We start from the raw sequence: 14,888 nt of genomic DNA on the forward strand, positions 1-14,888 counted from the left end.
TGCAGCATCTTCGGTACTTTATTTGTGACGAGAAAGGCACAATGAAAGTTAAGCAGAGAGAGCAGGCATGAACAATATTCAGTACTACAAAAATACATTTTAAAGACTATGATTCCTTCATTGCAGGGGCTTAGTTGAGATGTCCCTTGGGGTACCTTCCAACTCTACAATTCTGTGATGGTATACATGTCACAGTTGATGTTTCAGGGTAAAGAGGTGCATTTATAGCATACAGTGATCAATGAAGATGCAAGACACTTCTCTCTCGGGAGAGAGTTCTAGGGGCTGCCATGGAGAACACTATCTCCTGGGGTACCGTTCTCTGCACTTCTGAAGGTGGTGCCCTTCTCTGCTGATCTTGTAGTCCTAACGGGACACTGTTGTCCTGTTAAGTTTCCCCAGAACATGCTTATTGTGGAGGGTGGAAAGACAGGGGGAGAAGAAGCAGTGGAAGTTCTTCTGAACAAGTGGAAATCCTTGTAGTAATGGAGTGGCTTTGTTGAACATAACCCTCTAGTTTTATATATATATAAAATGGTGCTAATGGATAGTCTTTCTTATCCAGTCGACAAATTTCGAAACTTTCACATAAACGCCGGGACGATTTGGCAGAGCACACTGACGGCCAAAGGATATCACGCCAGCCAGTAACCACCTTTCATTCTCCTGACACATCAGTGGCCCACCAGAATCTCCCTGGAATGACAAATATTGTTACATACATTTGTTTTTAATTGGAGACAAAACGCTATGTAAAGCTAAAATGGGATTTGCTATGGCCTTCAGCATTCACTGAGATGCCTGTCAGTTATACGCAGTATTAACAGAACCCTCTGCATGAGCTTCTACTTTAAGCTAAATTCTTTGAGCCAGCATGAAAGTTGTGTCAGAAGGGTTTTTGTAAGCATTGGAGAAATAGACATTGCCTTTCTTAGACGGCAGAATATCTTTAGAAACAATCTGAGAATGACAGCAGCCCATGGCCTGCAATGCTATCAGTAGTTGCTCTGTATTCCCTTGGAGGTGACAGAGCCTAGAGGTTGTTGTTTCTCTAAATAAATTCAAGTATGCTAAGGTCATAAATGGGAAGAATTGAAAGCAGTAAGATAATGATGATGTTGATAATGATGCTGTCCTTAAAGAAAGCTCCCAAGTAATGCTTTTTCCATATATCAGTTATCAAATTATGATATAGAACATTTAGCACCATAAGTAATGATCAGAGAATCAAAAGATGTGCCGAATAATAATAATAATTTATTATTTATACCCCACCATCTGGCTGGGTTTCCCCAGCTGTATTGTAGCAGAGAAGACATATGTTATCAATTTTACCTGACAGGAATCAGTTCCTCCTTCATCATATCCTGCACATATCATATTTTCAGTAATATTGTACTCTGGCATCAATTGCTGGCATTTCTCATGTGTTATAAGAGGGACTTCTGCTTCCTGCAATATGCTTGCCACAGAACCTGTTTAAACATATGCACTGAATGAGACTGATGCATAATATAAAACAAGTTCTTCAAGCAATATTTTCATTCATTCTAACATTGCTCGTTTCCAATGGACAGTTTATAGATGCCTTATACTGCCTGTGTTACCGTGCTAATAAATCCAGTGAAGTCTAAGAGCAGCTAGCTTTCCATAATGAGTAGGGAACTTCATAACTGCTGCAGGAAACAATGTATATCAGGTATTTTCTGCTGCAAACACATGAAGTGTGAAAGAAAAATATGCATGCATATATATATATATATATATATATGCATGCATATTTTTCTTTCACACACACACACGCACACACACACACACCTATTTTAAATACCCACATTTGGGAAACGTACATTTGGGGTTGCAGCAAAACTCTTAGAATGTCAACAAGATGAGCTTGTAGCAGATGTGTACATGAGCATAGCCGTGATAATGCACAGACTGGCTTAAAGTTTGGACTAACATAGCCAGGTGGTCTTCTTATTCAGTCATCTCCTTTTAGTTGTTAAAAACAAAGATTGTCACAACTATTGACATTCACACAACTTGGGTGGTGTTCAGCTATGCTGTGATTCCTGCCTTACAGGGCATTGTACTAAATGACCTCGAGATCCATCCCAACTCTTCAATTCTCTGATTCACATAGAATCTTAGACCCACTGAAATTAATTAACATGTTAGGACTGAATGGGGTGTCAAAAGAAATGCATTCATTGTTGGTTTACATTTTAGCTTCCATTTTACCTTCCATGGAAATGAGGTTGCTGGCTGGTCCCAGCTGCATCTCTGAGCCTTGGTAAAGGGTATCCCCCCCGCCAAATATTTGGGTCCTTACATGATTGCTCAACCTAAGTAGGTTTTGGTGCAGTCAGTACCTAGATGGGAGAGTGCCTGAGAACCTATGCCTCTTTGAGTTCCATGATTGAATACAAATGTATTAGATGAAATACTAATGTTCTATTAAACTACGAATAAGTAAGATATTTAAAGCCATAAAATTGTAAGAATGAAACGCTAAGACTAAATCCAGCTGAATCCTAAGATTCAGTTCTCCACAAGAATCTATGAAATTTGAAAGGGGGGTGGGTGAGTGGGTGAGAAATCACATTTAAATTTGTAGGCTGTTAACTGAAACTAAACTATTTTAAAACTGGCAAATTTATGTTGGTTGCACTACCAAAAGCATTCCATTTAATACTGCACAAAAATTTAGCCAAAATATTTCTCTATAGAACAATGAAAATCATCTTTAACTTCTTGCAAGTCACAAATAATTCCTAAAGGATAACTGAATATCTGTTTGAAAACATGTGACACATTCAAAACAGATTTATTGTGGCATAAGCTTTTGTAGACTGCCCTCGATTTACAGTTTTTATTGTTTGTAAACATCTATGTGTTTGCCAAATGAGGAGGATACTTGATGCATCAAATGAAATAGGCTCAGGTCCATAAAAGCTAATGCGACAACAACTCAGCTAGTATTTTTAAAGTGCCAGAAAACTAACCTGCCCTAAAGTGAAGGCCTTCTGGGAAATGATATATAATGAGCTGAAGAAGGTATTTAGGTATACCTTTACTAAGAAACCAGAGGCCTTCCTTCTGGGTATTGTTGGCCAGAAGGTGTTAAAGAAGGACCGAACATTTTTTATGTATGCAACAGCGGCAGCAAGGATACTCATCGCTAAGAATTGGAAAACTCAAGATCTACCCACACTGGAAGAGTGGCAGATGCAGCTGATAGACTATATGCAACTGGCCGAGATGACTGGCAGGATCCGAGACCTGGGAGAAGAGAGAGTTGAGGAGGACTGGGGGAAATTTAAGACTTATTTACAGAAATACTGTAATTTGGTTGAATGCTAAGAAGGATGCTAGATCATAAATAATTGCCTACCATTGAATTAGATTTGATTTTGATGATAAGTGAGAAATAAGGAAAATATAAATTTATTTTGGAGAATTGTTAGATTTTATCTAAATGAGCGGTGATAAATAAGTGGGTAATTTGCTTGGAAAAAATCTTCTGTAACGATGTAAGTGGGAGTGGGAGATGAGAGGGAGTCCAAAGAAGAGACGAAATTATGTTATGATATAAGTAACTTCTATTTATGCATTTGTATTCAAAAATCTTAATAAATATGAAATTTAAAAAAAAAGAAAACTCTTTGCTGTTTCTAATTTATTGGTATCTTTAAATATAGCCCCTTGTTTATACATATAATTGAGATCATAGTCTAAAGCAGAGGGCCTGTGGGCACATTTGCAAACCAGAGAAACTGTTGTAGGCACCCCTCCTGCAGCCAAGCACACAGCACAACCTCTTCCATTGTCTACAATAAAATGCTTCTTTCAGGATAAACCTCAGTGGAGAGAGATACCTTGTGAATGATAGGGAGGGTCTTTGTAGGCACATGTGCATCTGCCGGTGCCATACTGGTGAACCATGGTCTAGAAGCAGAGGCCAACATGCAAACTAACATATCAGAATGGAAAAAATAACTTGATGGGATTGGTAGGCATTCGTGAGAAATGAGGCATTATGTATTTGCATCATGTATTGGTGTTTCCTGATTTCCTTAACCCTGGCCTTGACTGCATTCTGTCCTTTTTAACTGGTGCAGATCTATTCATATTGGTTGCAATGTGCATTACTTATTCAGGGCTAAACTACACGCCATGCATTATTGAAAAGCAGCCACCTTGATCTGCTAATTTGATTGGAGCAGGTGGCTAAATTACTAATTCCTTGCACATCATTTTCTGTAGAGATTCAGAACTTATAGAGTTAAGATGTTCTGAGTGACACCTCACATTCTGACGTCAGGTTTGGAAGAAGGGAGGAGCTTTATTCTTTGTCCTTTTTGTTCTCTGGAGGAGAAGGCAGCCATGAATGCTAGCAGCCCAGGAGAATCTGAGAAATGTTGATCTGTAAATATTCTGCTGTAATAAAGGCTAATAAATAAGCTCACAAATGCCTGGTGTGTTTGCAAGGATCTGAAGCAACAGTTTTTTTCGCTGTGTTTTACTCTGCAAGGCGTGACTGAGAGAGAAGCAGATCGGCGCAGCGGAAACGTGCCGGACCGCTATAAACTGCACCTAATTGGGGTCGTAAACCAATTAGTCACGCTTAATTATTCAACAGGTTATGGGACTAATTACCGCTATAAAAGCTGTTGCGAAGTGTGCCGGTGTGCTTTGAAGTCAGCTGGGAAGACGCTACCGAGAGCGGAGGTCTGCGTTCTGAGGCAGAGCAGCTGGCTGGAAGGAGCTGAGAGCCGAGAGCTGAGAGCAGCTGAAAACCGGGTACTGGAAAAGCTGTTACGTGAGTAAGCTTGGGACCCCGGGAAGAACATGGCAGACAGCCAGGTCCTTGAGGACATCCCGTTTGAAAAGCTGACTACCCAAGGATGGGAAATCTGGTCCAGAAAAGTGCGGGGTTTGTTTTTGGCTACAGGGCTTTGGGATGTAAGCCAGAAAGAGCCACTACCCCTCAGTCCAGGTATGGATGGGACAGACGTTGCAGGCTTTGAGGCTGCGTTGCCTGAAGATAGCCAGCAGAGAATGCAAAGAGAGATTGGTATGCTGAAAGCATGCGTACACGCATCGCTCTTGCCTAGTTTGGAGGGCATAGAGTCAGCAAGGGCTGCCTGGGAGGTGCTGAGAAGTTTGTGTGAAACTTCAGCAGGAGGCCGGAGCCCTGGAGAAGCAATAAAGAGCCCAGAGATGGCGGCAGCCCCAGTTCCTGATAAGTTAGCCTCAAGGAGCGCTAATGAGCAAGTCAGGGGGGCAAAGAATTCCAAAGGCAAGTTTGAAAAGTTTTCCACTGAGAGTGCTGGAGTGGAATGCAGTTTCAGACAGGGCAGGGCTGGCACAGAGAGCTCTTCCGGAAGAAGGGGGGCCAGGCCAGCTGAAAGGAGCCCTGGGCAGTGTTTTTCCACTTTTTCCACAATTCGTCGTTGTTTTATTTGTAATTCTACTGAACATCTGCGTCGCTTTTGCCCCCACCGGAGCAGAGAGATGAGGCAGGATGTTGTCAAGGTCGCTTCTCATGGGAACCAGCCAGGTTTCCATGGTAACCAGCCCGGCAAGGCAGCCAGGCGTGGGAATGCGCAAGGCGGACGCGCTAAAGACAATGAGGACGCTTATCAGCTGACAGCCAGTATGGCAATGTTTGAGGACAGCTCTGAGAGAGACAATGAACTCTGCTTTGTCATCGACTCAGCAGCGAACCGCAACTTGATTCCAGAGACCCCTGCTGTCGAGATGTGGAATTGCAAGGCAATTCCAGCTGGAAAAACTGTTCAGTTTGCAAATGGGCAAAAGAAAAATGTAACTAATGTTGCAAATATCTTTCTTTCTGTTTTGCAGGAGCAGGTGGAGGTTTGCACTGTACCTGGGATGCGTCACTGTCTTTTATCTGTACCTTATTTGTTGCAGAAGGGGTTTAAAGTTTGCTTTGAACATGATGTGTGCACAATTTCCAAAGCAGGGAAGCAACTAGTCAGAGTTGCAAAGGGGCAGAATGATCTCTTTGTTCTTAAAACGCCTCTGGAGGGTGAGGGGAAGGTTGAGAGAGCACAAGCCCTGCGTGCTACAGTTCCCACTCATGTTTCATGTGCATGTGCTTGGCACAGGAAGACAGCTCATAGTTCTCTTGAAGAAATTCAGGTGTTACAGGAATGTACCAAAGGATGTAAAATTCAGGAATGTGGAAGAGCCATAAATTGTAAGGCTTGCAGACAGGCAAAAGTAAAAGGGTGCAGTTATCCTAGGGTGGAGAGGGTAACCACAAAACCTTTTGAGCTTGTTCACATAGATCTGTTGGGTCCCATGGAGGAACGAAGTCTGGGAGGGGCCAGATATCTGCTAACGATGCAGGATGACCATACCCAGAACTCCTGGACTCATGCTCTGAGATCCAGGGAAGATGCAGCACAACTGGTTAAAAGTTGGGTTGAGGAGGTGGAACTAAGGTTCTCCACCAAGGTGCAAGCAGTCACTAGTGACAGAGGTGCAAAGTTTACTGGGTCTGCTTTGCAGAAGTTCTTTCACCAGAAAGGGATACGTCACAAGGTGACTTCTCCTCAAGAGAGGGGGGTGGCAGAGCTCAGAAGTGAGGCTCTGGTCAAGGCTGCACAGGTGTTGCTGTCAGACTCTGGATTACCTCCAAGTTTTTGGATGGAGGCAATTAAATATGTGAGTTTCACCTGGAATCGGTCCTACAATTCAATGGTAGGAGACACGCCTTTTTTCATGCTGCACGGCAGGAAACCCCAGATTCACTTTCTGCGTTCTTTTGGGTCGACTGCATCTGTGCCGTTGCCTAAAGCTTTGCGAGGGCCAGGTGGACCCAAGTTCCAGAAAATGATCTTCTGTGGGTATGAGCCGGTTTCTAAAGCATGGAGGTTTGCGTACCCAGCAGGTGATCAGAGTAAGCTGCTGATCAGTAAACACGCTGAATTCTATGAGCAGGATGAAAGGCCAAAGACTCCTGCTAGGTGTGATTTTCTCTCAGAATATCTTTCTGATTCAGAGTAGGAAGATTCTGATGAGGAGGAAGGAGAGCCAGGGGCTGAGTCTGTTGATGAAGGCCAGGTCACTGACGAAGGTCAGGAACAGGATGGGGCATCTCCACAAGTTGTAAAAAGAGAGCCCAAGAGTGAGCCTAGTTCTCCTGTTAGCATGATGCAAAGGATTCGAAGACGCTTTAAGTCAGAGGGGGAATCCCGTGATGCAGAGGACACACCTGCTGACCGCAGTGAGTCAGAGGAAATACCTGAGTTTGTGCCCAGGCGGTCCAGTTGCACAACAAAGGGTATTCCACCTGAAAGGTATCAGGCCACAGGTGTGTGGGTTGGTTTCGCACAATGCGAATCTGAGAGTTGTGAGGAGGTTTCACAGGTGCCTGACAGAGACGCCAGGAAAAGGCGCAAGGCATTGGGGAAGTGTTTGATCTCACAGAGGTCTGTAAAGGTACATCCACAGGTCTCGTCAGAATGCAAGGCGAGAGGGGGTGTAGAGATTCAGAACTTATAGAGTTAAGATGTTCTGAGTGACGCCTCACATTCTGACGTCAGGTTTGGAAGAAGGGAGGAGCTTTATTCTTTGTCCTTTTTGTTCTCTGGAGGAGAAGGCAGCCATGAATGCTAGCAGCCCAGGAGAATCTGAGAAATGTTGATCTGTAAATATTCTGCTGTAATAAAGGCTAATAAATAAGCTCACAAATGCCTGGTGTGTTTGCAAGGATCTCAAGCAACAGTTTTTTTCGCTGTGTTTTACTCTGCAAGGCGTGACTGAGAGAGAAGCAGATCGGTGCAGCGGAAACGTGCCGGACCACTATAAACTGCACCTAATTGGGGTCGTAAACCAATTAGTCACGCTTAATTATTCAACATTTTCCAGATAAAAATCTCCACACCCAATCTGTTGTTTGACCAACAGAGGAAAAAAAGGGCTTATCTTTTCTTCTTATGGCCCACACTTTGGTCCAACAGCTCTCCTGGGTGGGTGGGGGGTATAATTTGTTCCATTGCAGCTAGTGCTATGACAGTTATAAGGAAAATATTTTTCTGCATAGCAACATATATTTACTTCAAGTACCTTGTATTGATTGCACCATGAAAATACCAAAACACAGAGACAGAAAAAGTTCTGCTCCAGATTTTAATAGGGCCTTTTAACAGTGTGATGACGTACCTTGATTTGTAGTTCTTCCCCAGCCAGCAATGGAGCAATTAGTTCCTGGCAAAAATTGTTTTGTATTTTCTGGGAAGCAAATGGGCTGAATGTAATCTGTGAAAAATAAATGATCAATCAGTTTCAATTCCAGTGTCCATTATGTCCATTTTGTGATGTCATTATACAAGCAGCTCCTCCACAGCAATGAGTCCAGAATGCGTCCATTACTCAGGCCTATTTTATTATTTTATTGGAAACATTGTAGTATCTTAACTTTCCAAAGTTCTTTCAGACTCTAAATCACTTCACCATATGAAAGAAACCAGGAAAAGAAAATGATCCCACCTGTGTAATTCACTCGGATTTGAAGATGCATCAAAGCAATGTCACTATCTTTCGTTCGCTTATTGTAATGGGGATTTATGATGATTTGATCGATCTCTTGAATGACTATTTGAGGATATGACAAATTCAGATTGTTATGTGCACCAAGTACGGCTTTCCACTGAGATGGTTTTAAATTCCTCCTGAGGAATTACAAAGAATATTCTGAGTCAGAATCAACTGTGATCAAATAACAAATCTGAGCAATCTGTGACATGTAATTTCTGTTACTTTCTACTTTTACACCACTTTGCACAATGTCTCAATCATTTGAATGCAGCTGGACCATGCAATGGGCTCTTACTGTATCATTTGAAATTGGTATGGAGGTCTGATAGTACTGTTGATATAAACCAGAGCATGCCAAATTTTTACAAGATTCCCACATATTAAAATTGGAAAGACATATTATTTTAACACAAAATTTACACACAGCCTGAAAACTGAATAAGCAATCTGTTTGCTACTGTGAGAAAGGTAATCTAATATTGTGTCCTGCATACCACCCAAAACTTTGTGGGATGTAACATAAGCAGTCAAGTACAACATTTCCTGTTTGCTCAGAGTGGACACACGGGGATGGTACTCCAGTCAGGAGGACTTCCTGTCACACCTGGTCTGGAGCATCCTCCCCCTGCCTGTGACCATGTAGATGGGTGTGATTCTGTGAGACCCTTTAAAAGGGCCAGTCATGCAGCCATCTTCCTCTTTGACTCTTTTGCTGCTCTCTTCTGATACTGATGCTTTTGCTGTCTGCTGGCTCTCAGCCAGCAGCACATGAGCCCAATCCTCATATGGGATGAACTCAATCTCTATTCTGTAACTACAAGCCTGCATTCAGGGAACCAACTGTAAACTGAATGTGAGAAAATGTCTTATTACAGTGGTACCTCGGGTTACATACGCTTCAGGTTACAGACTCCGTTAACCCAGAAATATTGTTTCAGGTTAAGAACTTTGCTTCAGGATGAGAACAGAATTTGTGCTCCGGCAGCGCAGCAGCAGCAGGTGGCCCCATTAGCTAAAGTGGTGCATCAGGTTAAGAACAGTTTCAGGTTAAGTGTGGACCTCCGGAATGAAGTAAATACTTAACCTGAGGTACCACTGTACTTTTAAAAGAAGACTGTTGTGCCTTTATTCTTTTAAAGAGGGATAAAAGGGGAAATTACCAGGAATAACCCAATCTGGACAAAGCCAGATTGGATTGCTTAAGTAAAGAGATTCAAATGAATATACGAACTAGCTGCCTGCAATACACTGGGGAATGTACTCTGCTACTGACTCACTAGCGTGAGTGAGGAAGGATAATATTTAATCAATATATCCTCTCCTACTATCCACAACATTCCCACAAACCTTTCCTTGGTCAGTTGATATTGGGACTATACTTTCCTTAATTGCCCAATAACTACAGTATGAACTGGACCAGTATATGACAGTGTAGTTGTACACCTTCCAGGGGATACTTCTGCCGATATTTGGTACCCATATCTCTACCAGATGTCAGGGACTGGCAGGGTTCTGCTGAATGTGTGATGGAGGAAGGGGGCATAGAGGCTGACCCAGGAGAGAGGGCAGTGTTTTATGCATTTTGGTGCCACCCATGAGGCAGGAGCCAGGATTGAAGCAGTAAGAATTGGAGGAGGGAGACAGGGCATGTCAGAAATGGATGTAGAGGCAGTTTGGGTAAGGGACCTGCTCTCTCCTGCCCCACTGCCCCCAATCAGAGTTTGTGGAAAAAAGCACAGTGACAACTTTCATGTCTCAGGTTGTGTCTGCTCACTCTGTCAGACAAGGCTACACAAACTGGGGTGGTGGTGGTCAGAGTGGTTTGGTCCCACAGTTGCTTCAACTGCTTCACCCAGCACAAACCTGGGAAAGTTAATGCTAGCTACGTAGACGCTAGAAGCATGTGTGCGTTTCTATCTGGTGCGCTGTAATTGTGTGCTTTTGTCAATAAAGAATTTACTATCGGCTGCTTGTCTCCCTTGGCTGGGTGTGCACAGGACACCATGTCTGGTTTTACCACAAAGCGAGAGATGATCCAACAGGGTGGCTTAATTTTTCAAGTCATACTTCAGCTTCCGCCAAGGAACTATGGTGCCTGGGGACACCATTATGGAATACATCAAAATGTTTGTACATTGCTTTCATATTTAAGCAGCATTTCAGATGAATTTAGATTATTTGTGAATAAAGAAAAATATATTTGATAGTTACAGACTTTAATTTAACCTGACTTACCACTGCCTGTATTTTGTGTCTCATAGCACTGGGAAGTGGGGTATCATCAAAGAGGTAAGGATAACTGATGCATTTATTCCACTGCAGAGACATGATCACCTTCTAGCCCAGTACTATCTATTATGCAGCTTTGAGAAAAGAGGGGTCTTTTTATAGCAGCCAAAGGAAGAGGGCTCAGGAGTATATTATTGTGCTTTTATGACAAAGGCTAAATGACAGCTTGGTCAGTGACAAATGGGGTGCTTGCTAATACCACTTACACTGCAGAGTGTAATTCATTGCTCTAGTGGTCAAACACGAATACCTTGGCTTATTTTGCCTTATATGGATGGGTTGTATACTGGGCTGTGAAGCTGAATCTACCTTTAGAAGATATGAGGTCATTTCTTAATGACACCACTGGCAACATGTTGGATGAGTAATGCAGATACTCAAGTGATTCTAAATAACGTGGGAACACTTAGCCTGGTATAGCATATTTCATGTAGATAACTTTACATTAATCACTCGTTACTTGCTTATATCCCCTATTGTAACTGATGAGATATAAGGTTGCAAGTAAATTGAAGAATCATCAAACTGGATTCCATTTTTAGAAGTGAAGAGCTTTGACTGTATTAGATACATTGCAATAAATATGTTCACATTCTGATATACCATAGAAGGTTTTAGTAATATGTAATCTGATCAACACTGATAAAAAAAACTGAACTGAACTGAAAAATAATCAGCAAAATGTTAAATATATGTTAATAATTTATATATATTTACATATGCACACAGACAAATATATAAATTTTAGAAGGAAATGCCTGGCATGCCCAAGTATTTTTGCAAACCAAGAAATATTGTGATTTTTAAATGAATAGTGTTGAGTTTCTGCTTGTCATGCCAAAAACTGGGTGAAGTCAATCCACTGATTGTCTCCAAAGAACCAAATTTTGACTCCACACACACTTTCCCTTTACACCAAGATGACAATGCAGTTGCTTCTAATACTACCATAGCAGTCTTTTAGATCTCCTCCAAAACCATTAACATCTCATTAACACATCAGCTCATAGTGATTTCAGCCCCAGAGTGTAACTGTCAGTAAAACAGAGCTATTGCTTTGTGTCAGCTCCATTAAAGGCAGCATTTTGTTAAAGAAAATAAAAAGCAACAAAAACCTTGATAGAGGCAGCTAAAATATCTAAAAAATTGAGAGACCCACATGATGTTGTGGAAGTATGCTCTGTAAGTTTGCCTAGTTTTTGGTTTTTTAAAATATCATTCAATATGCCAGCATATCCTTAATTGCTAAGGCACTGGAAAATGGCACGCTTTAAATAGTGCTAAAGTTCTATGTTATTGTTAGAACAGTATGAATAAATACAGCTGAGTAAGAATTGCCCAGAAGATCTTCATAACATTAATAAATCTAGATGGAAAAAATGAAGAATTATAACTGATTATGGCTATTTTCAATTAACCTTTGGGAAATCTGCCAGAAGAATTTACACACTTCTTTTGTCTATATAGCAGAACAATCTTCATTGTCTCTATGTGCAACAGTGCTTTTTTGTATAGTTCTTAAATGAGCATTACACCAAGATGCCTGATAAAACCTGATTGAAAGAGGGGGGCTGAATGTATATGATTCATTTTCACTAGAAAGACATTTTGGCACCTGAGGCGAACTACAAAATGGCACCTTCCCACAAGGGATGAAGAGGTGAATGAATTTCTGCATTAGGAAAAAGGGGAGAATAAAGATCTACATTGGGAACAAGGTGGGGAATCCAATCAACCTTACGCAAAGGCTGTTGTGGGTGTGGGGAAAGGGCCCACTGAATCACACCAGGCAGGTGAAGATTCCAGGAGGCCCCAGAGGGACATCTTCACCATTTCTTCCCTAGGGAAGGGAGGAAATCAGTAGTGTCTCCTATACACCAAGAGGCCGCTGGTAGCAAGGTGGAGGATCCAGCTGTAGCTATTGTTGCTGGAGCAGCAGGAGTGGGCCAGCCCTGACTAGAGCTAAGCTTCATCCCAGGAAACACAGCATGCAACAAGGATAATGAGCCCTTTGCAGCACCAGGATTAAATGTTGATATAATGAAATGATATAACATGAAATTTCATATGATCCCTAACCCTGATCATTTATGTTGCTGAGTTTGAAGATTTGTCAGTTTCAAGGTCTAGGGCACCCCCGCCCCACCCCCAATGATCTAAGATCAGAGTGACATGGGCTAAAACAGGTAATGGGGTCCTACATTGCGTCATGGCCATTTTCCCCAAGCCACATCTACCTGCTCTATACCTGATGCCATATGACATCAAGTGTGGGACAAGTAAAGGCTGCAAAGAAATCTTTGGGAGCCTTAAAGTGCATTCTTGATATTACCCAGCAAGAAGGGCTGTTTTTGGTGTCAAAAACCTAGCCCGGCTGGATTTATGCAGGAGCTCTCAATCTGAGCTTCTGCAGTTGATTTCTGCATAGAGTGGTGCTGAGTTTTGACAGGAATATTGCAGCCCCAGCTTGAATTCAAGCCATGGCTGCAAAGATCCATCCTTTGCAAGCCCAGTTTAGCTCAGCTGGTAGAGCAGGAGACTCTTAATCTCAGGGTCATGGGTTTGAGCCCCACATCGGACAAAAGAGTCATGCATTGCAGGGGGTTGGACTAGATGTCCCTTGTGGTTCCTTTCAGCTCTATGTTTCTATGAAATTAAAGCTGGGGTTACAAAGAATGAAGAATCAGGCGTGTACCTGACAAAAGTACCTGAAAGATGGGTCAGATTCATGTATCCACTCAACCCTGATTTTATGTTAGCTTATGGCTCTCCCCAAAATGGCAAATCAAACACCATAGCTCAGTTGTAGAGCACTGACCTCTATGTGCAAAAGGTCCCAGGCTCATGCCCTGCTATGTCCCCATAGGGTTCAGAAAGACCCCTGTTTGAAACCTAGAGAACCACAGCCAGTCAGCGTTGACAATTTGTTTATCTATTTAAAGTATTTTTATACCTCCTTTTATTTGAAATCACAATGCACCATAAAACAACATGCTAAAATTACAATAAAACAACAACATAAACAGAATCTAAATTAAGAAACAGCATCATACAGAAGCAAAGGAATACTAAGTAAAATGCACCAATGGTCTGACTTGGTATAAAACAACTTCCTAAATTCCTAATTCCTGCTAAGCTATCAGAAGTAATAATATTATGACAACAAAGAACCAGGTACATATTACAAATTAAGGATAGAATTAAGCTTACCCATAAACACAGTGTGCAGCAGAGACTAGCCATTCATTGCTGACAAGAGATGCTCCACAAACTGGCCTGGAGTTGAAACGTAATGAGACCATCCAAGGCCAAGCACCTTCTGGAGCATCAGAACCACCTATAATTTTCATTCCATGTTCCCGAGTAATCAGCCTTTCTCCACATGCTACCATTAAAAGAAAAGGTTAAAGTTAAATCCATGTCATTTGTGGGGCTCCAAATCTAGAAGGAAGTATAATGACTTTCCAAAGTGTTGGAATTTCATTTGAGATTGCCTTCTTTATGAACAGTTTATGATCTCCAGAATTACCCAGAGCTACATTATTTGAGTTTACTATACAGACAGATGTCAGAGACAGAGACTTGGGGCAACTGCCCATAGTGGAAATCCTTTCTCTTAGAGCCTTCACGTAGCATGAAGATATTTTCTGGAAACACTTAAAGATTATTTTATTTGTGCTGCCTTTTGGTGTCCTAACTTAAGCTAGGATTTACAACACTTTTTGTTCCTGTGAAATCTATTTTATACATGTTAAATATAAAAAAACCATATTGTTACATATAATATGGTAAGAGAAAATGTACGTGGTGCAGGCATTATGTGTTAAACTTTTGAATGTTCATACACTCACGTTTATTGTTGCATTGCAGGTGAATCACTGAATTATTGAGACAACTTGCCCTAGAATGAGAACACAGTAATTGTATTTAAGCTGTTTAGCGAAAACAGATTTTCATTACCTGTTGGAACACCATAAGGTTAGTGACATGGTGCTTCTCACCAGATAAATTTAATTTTTTTTGTTTAA

At 41.6% G+C, this 14,888-nt stretch overlaps 1 protein-coding gene across 3 annotated transcripts in view; it reads right to left on the reverse strand.

The window, feature by feature from the left end:
- Window positions 1–7: 7 nt before the first annotated feature.
- TMPRSS15 (transmembrane serine protease 15) overlaps window positions 8–14,888 on the reverse strand; it is a 63,667-nt gene continuing 48,786 nt past the window's right edge. For 2 of the 3 annotated variants that reach the window (XM_079972024.1, XM_079972025.1), the window contains 6 exons: window positions 14,712–14,761; window positions 14,071–14,245; window positions 8,524–8,705; window positions 8,197–8,292; window positions 1,336–1,475; window positions 11–696 (listed from right to left, as the gene is read on the reverse strand). In XM_079972024.1, the coding sequence (XP_079828150.1) occupies window positions 541–696; window positions 1,336–1,475; window positions 8,197–8,292; window positions 8,524–8,705; window positions 14,071–14,245; window positions 14,712–14,761 (799 nt within the window). In that variant the 3' untranslated portion in view covers window positions 11–540. Of the gene's footprint in view, window positions 697–1,335; window positions 1,476–8,196; window positions 8,293–8,523; window positions 8,706–14,070; window positions 14,246–14,711; window positions 14,762–14,888 lie in introns of all 3 variants that reach the window. The other variant, XM_079972026.1, reaches the window with a different exon arrangement.

The sequence above is a fragment of the Podarcis cretensis genome (assembly GCF_951804945.1).
Source record: "Podarcis cretensis genome assembly, chromosome: 4".
NCBI classification, from domain to species: Eukaryota; Metazoa; Chordata; class Lepidosauria; order Squamata; family Lacertidae; genus Podarcis; species Podarcis cretensis.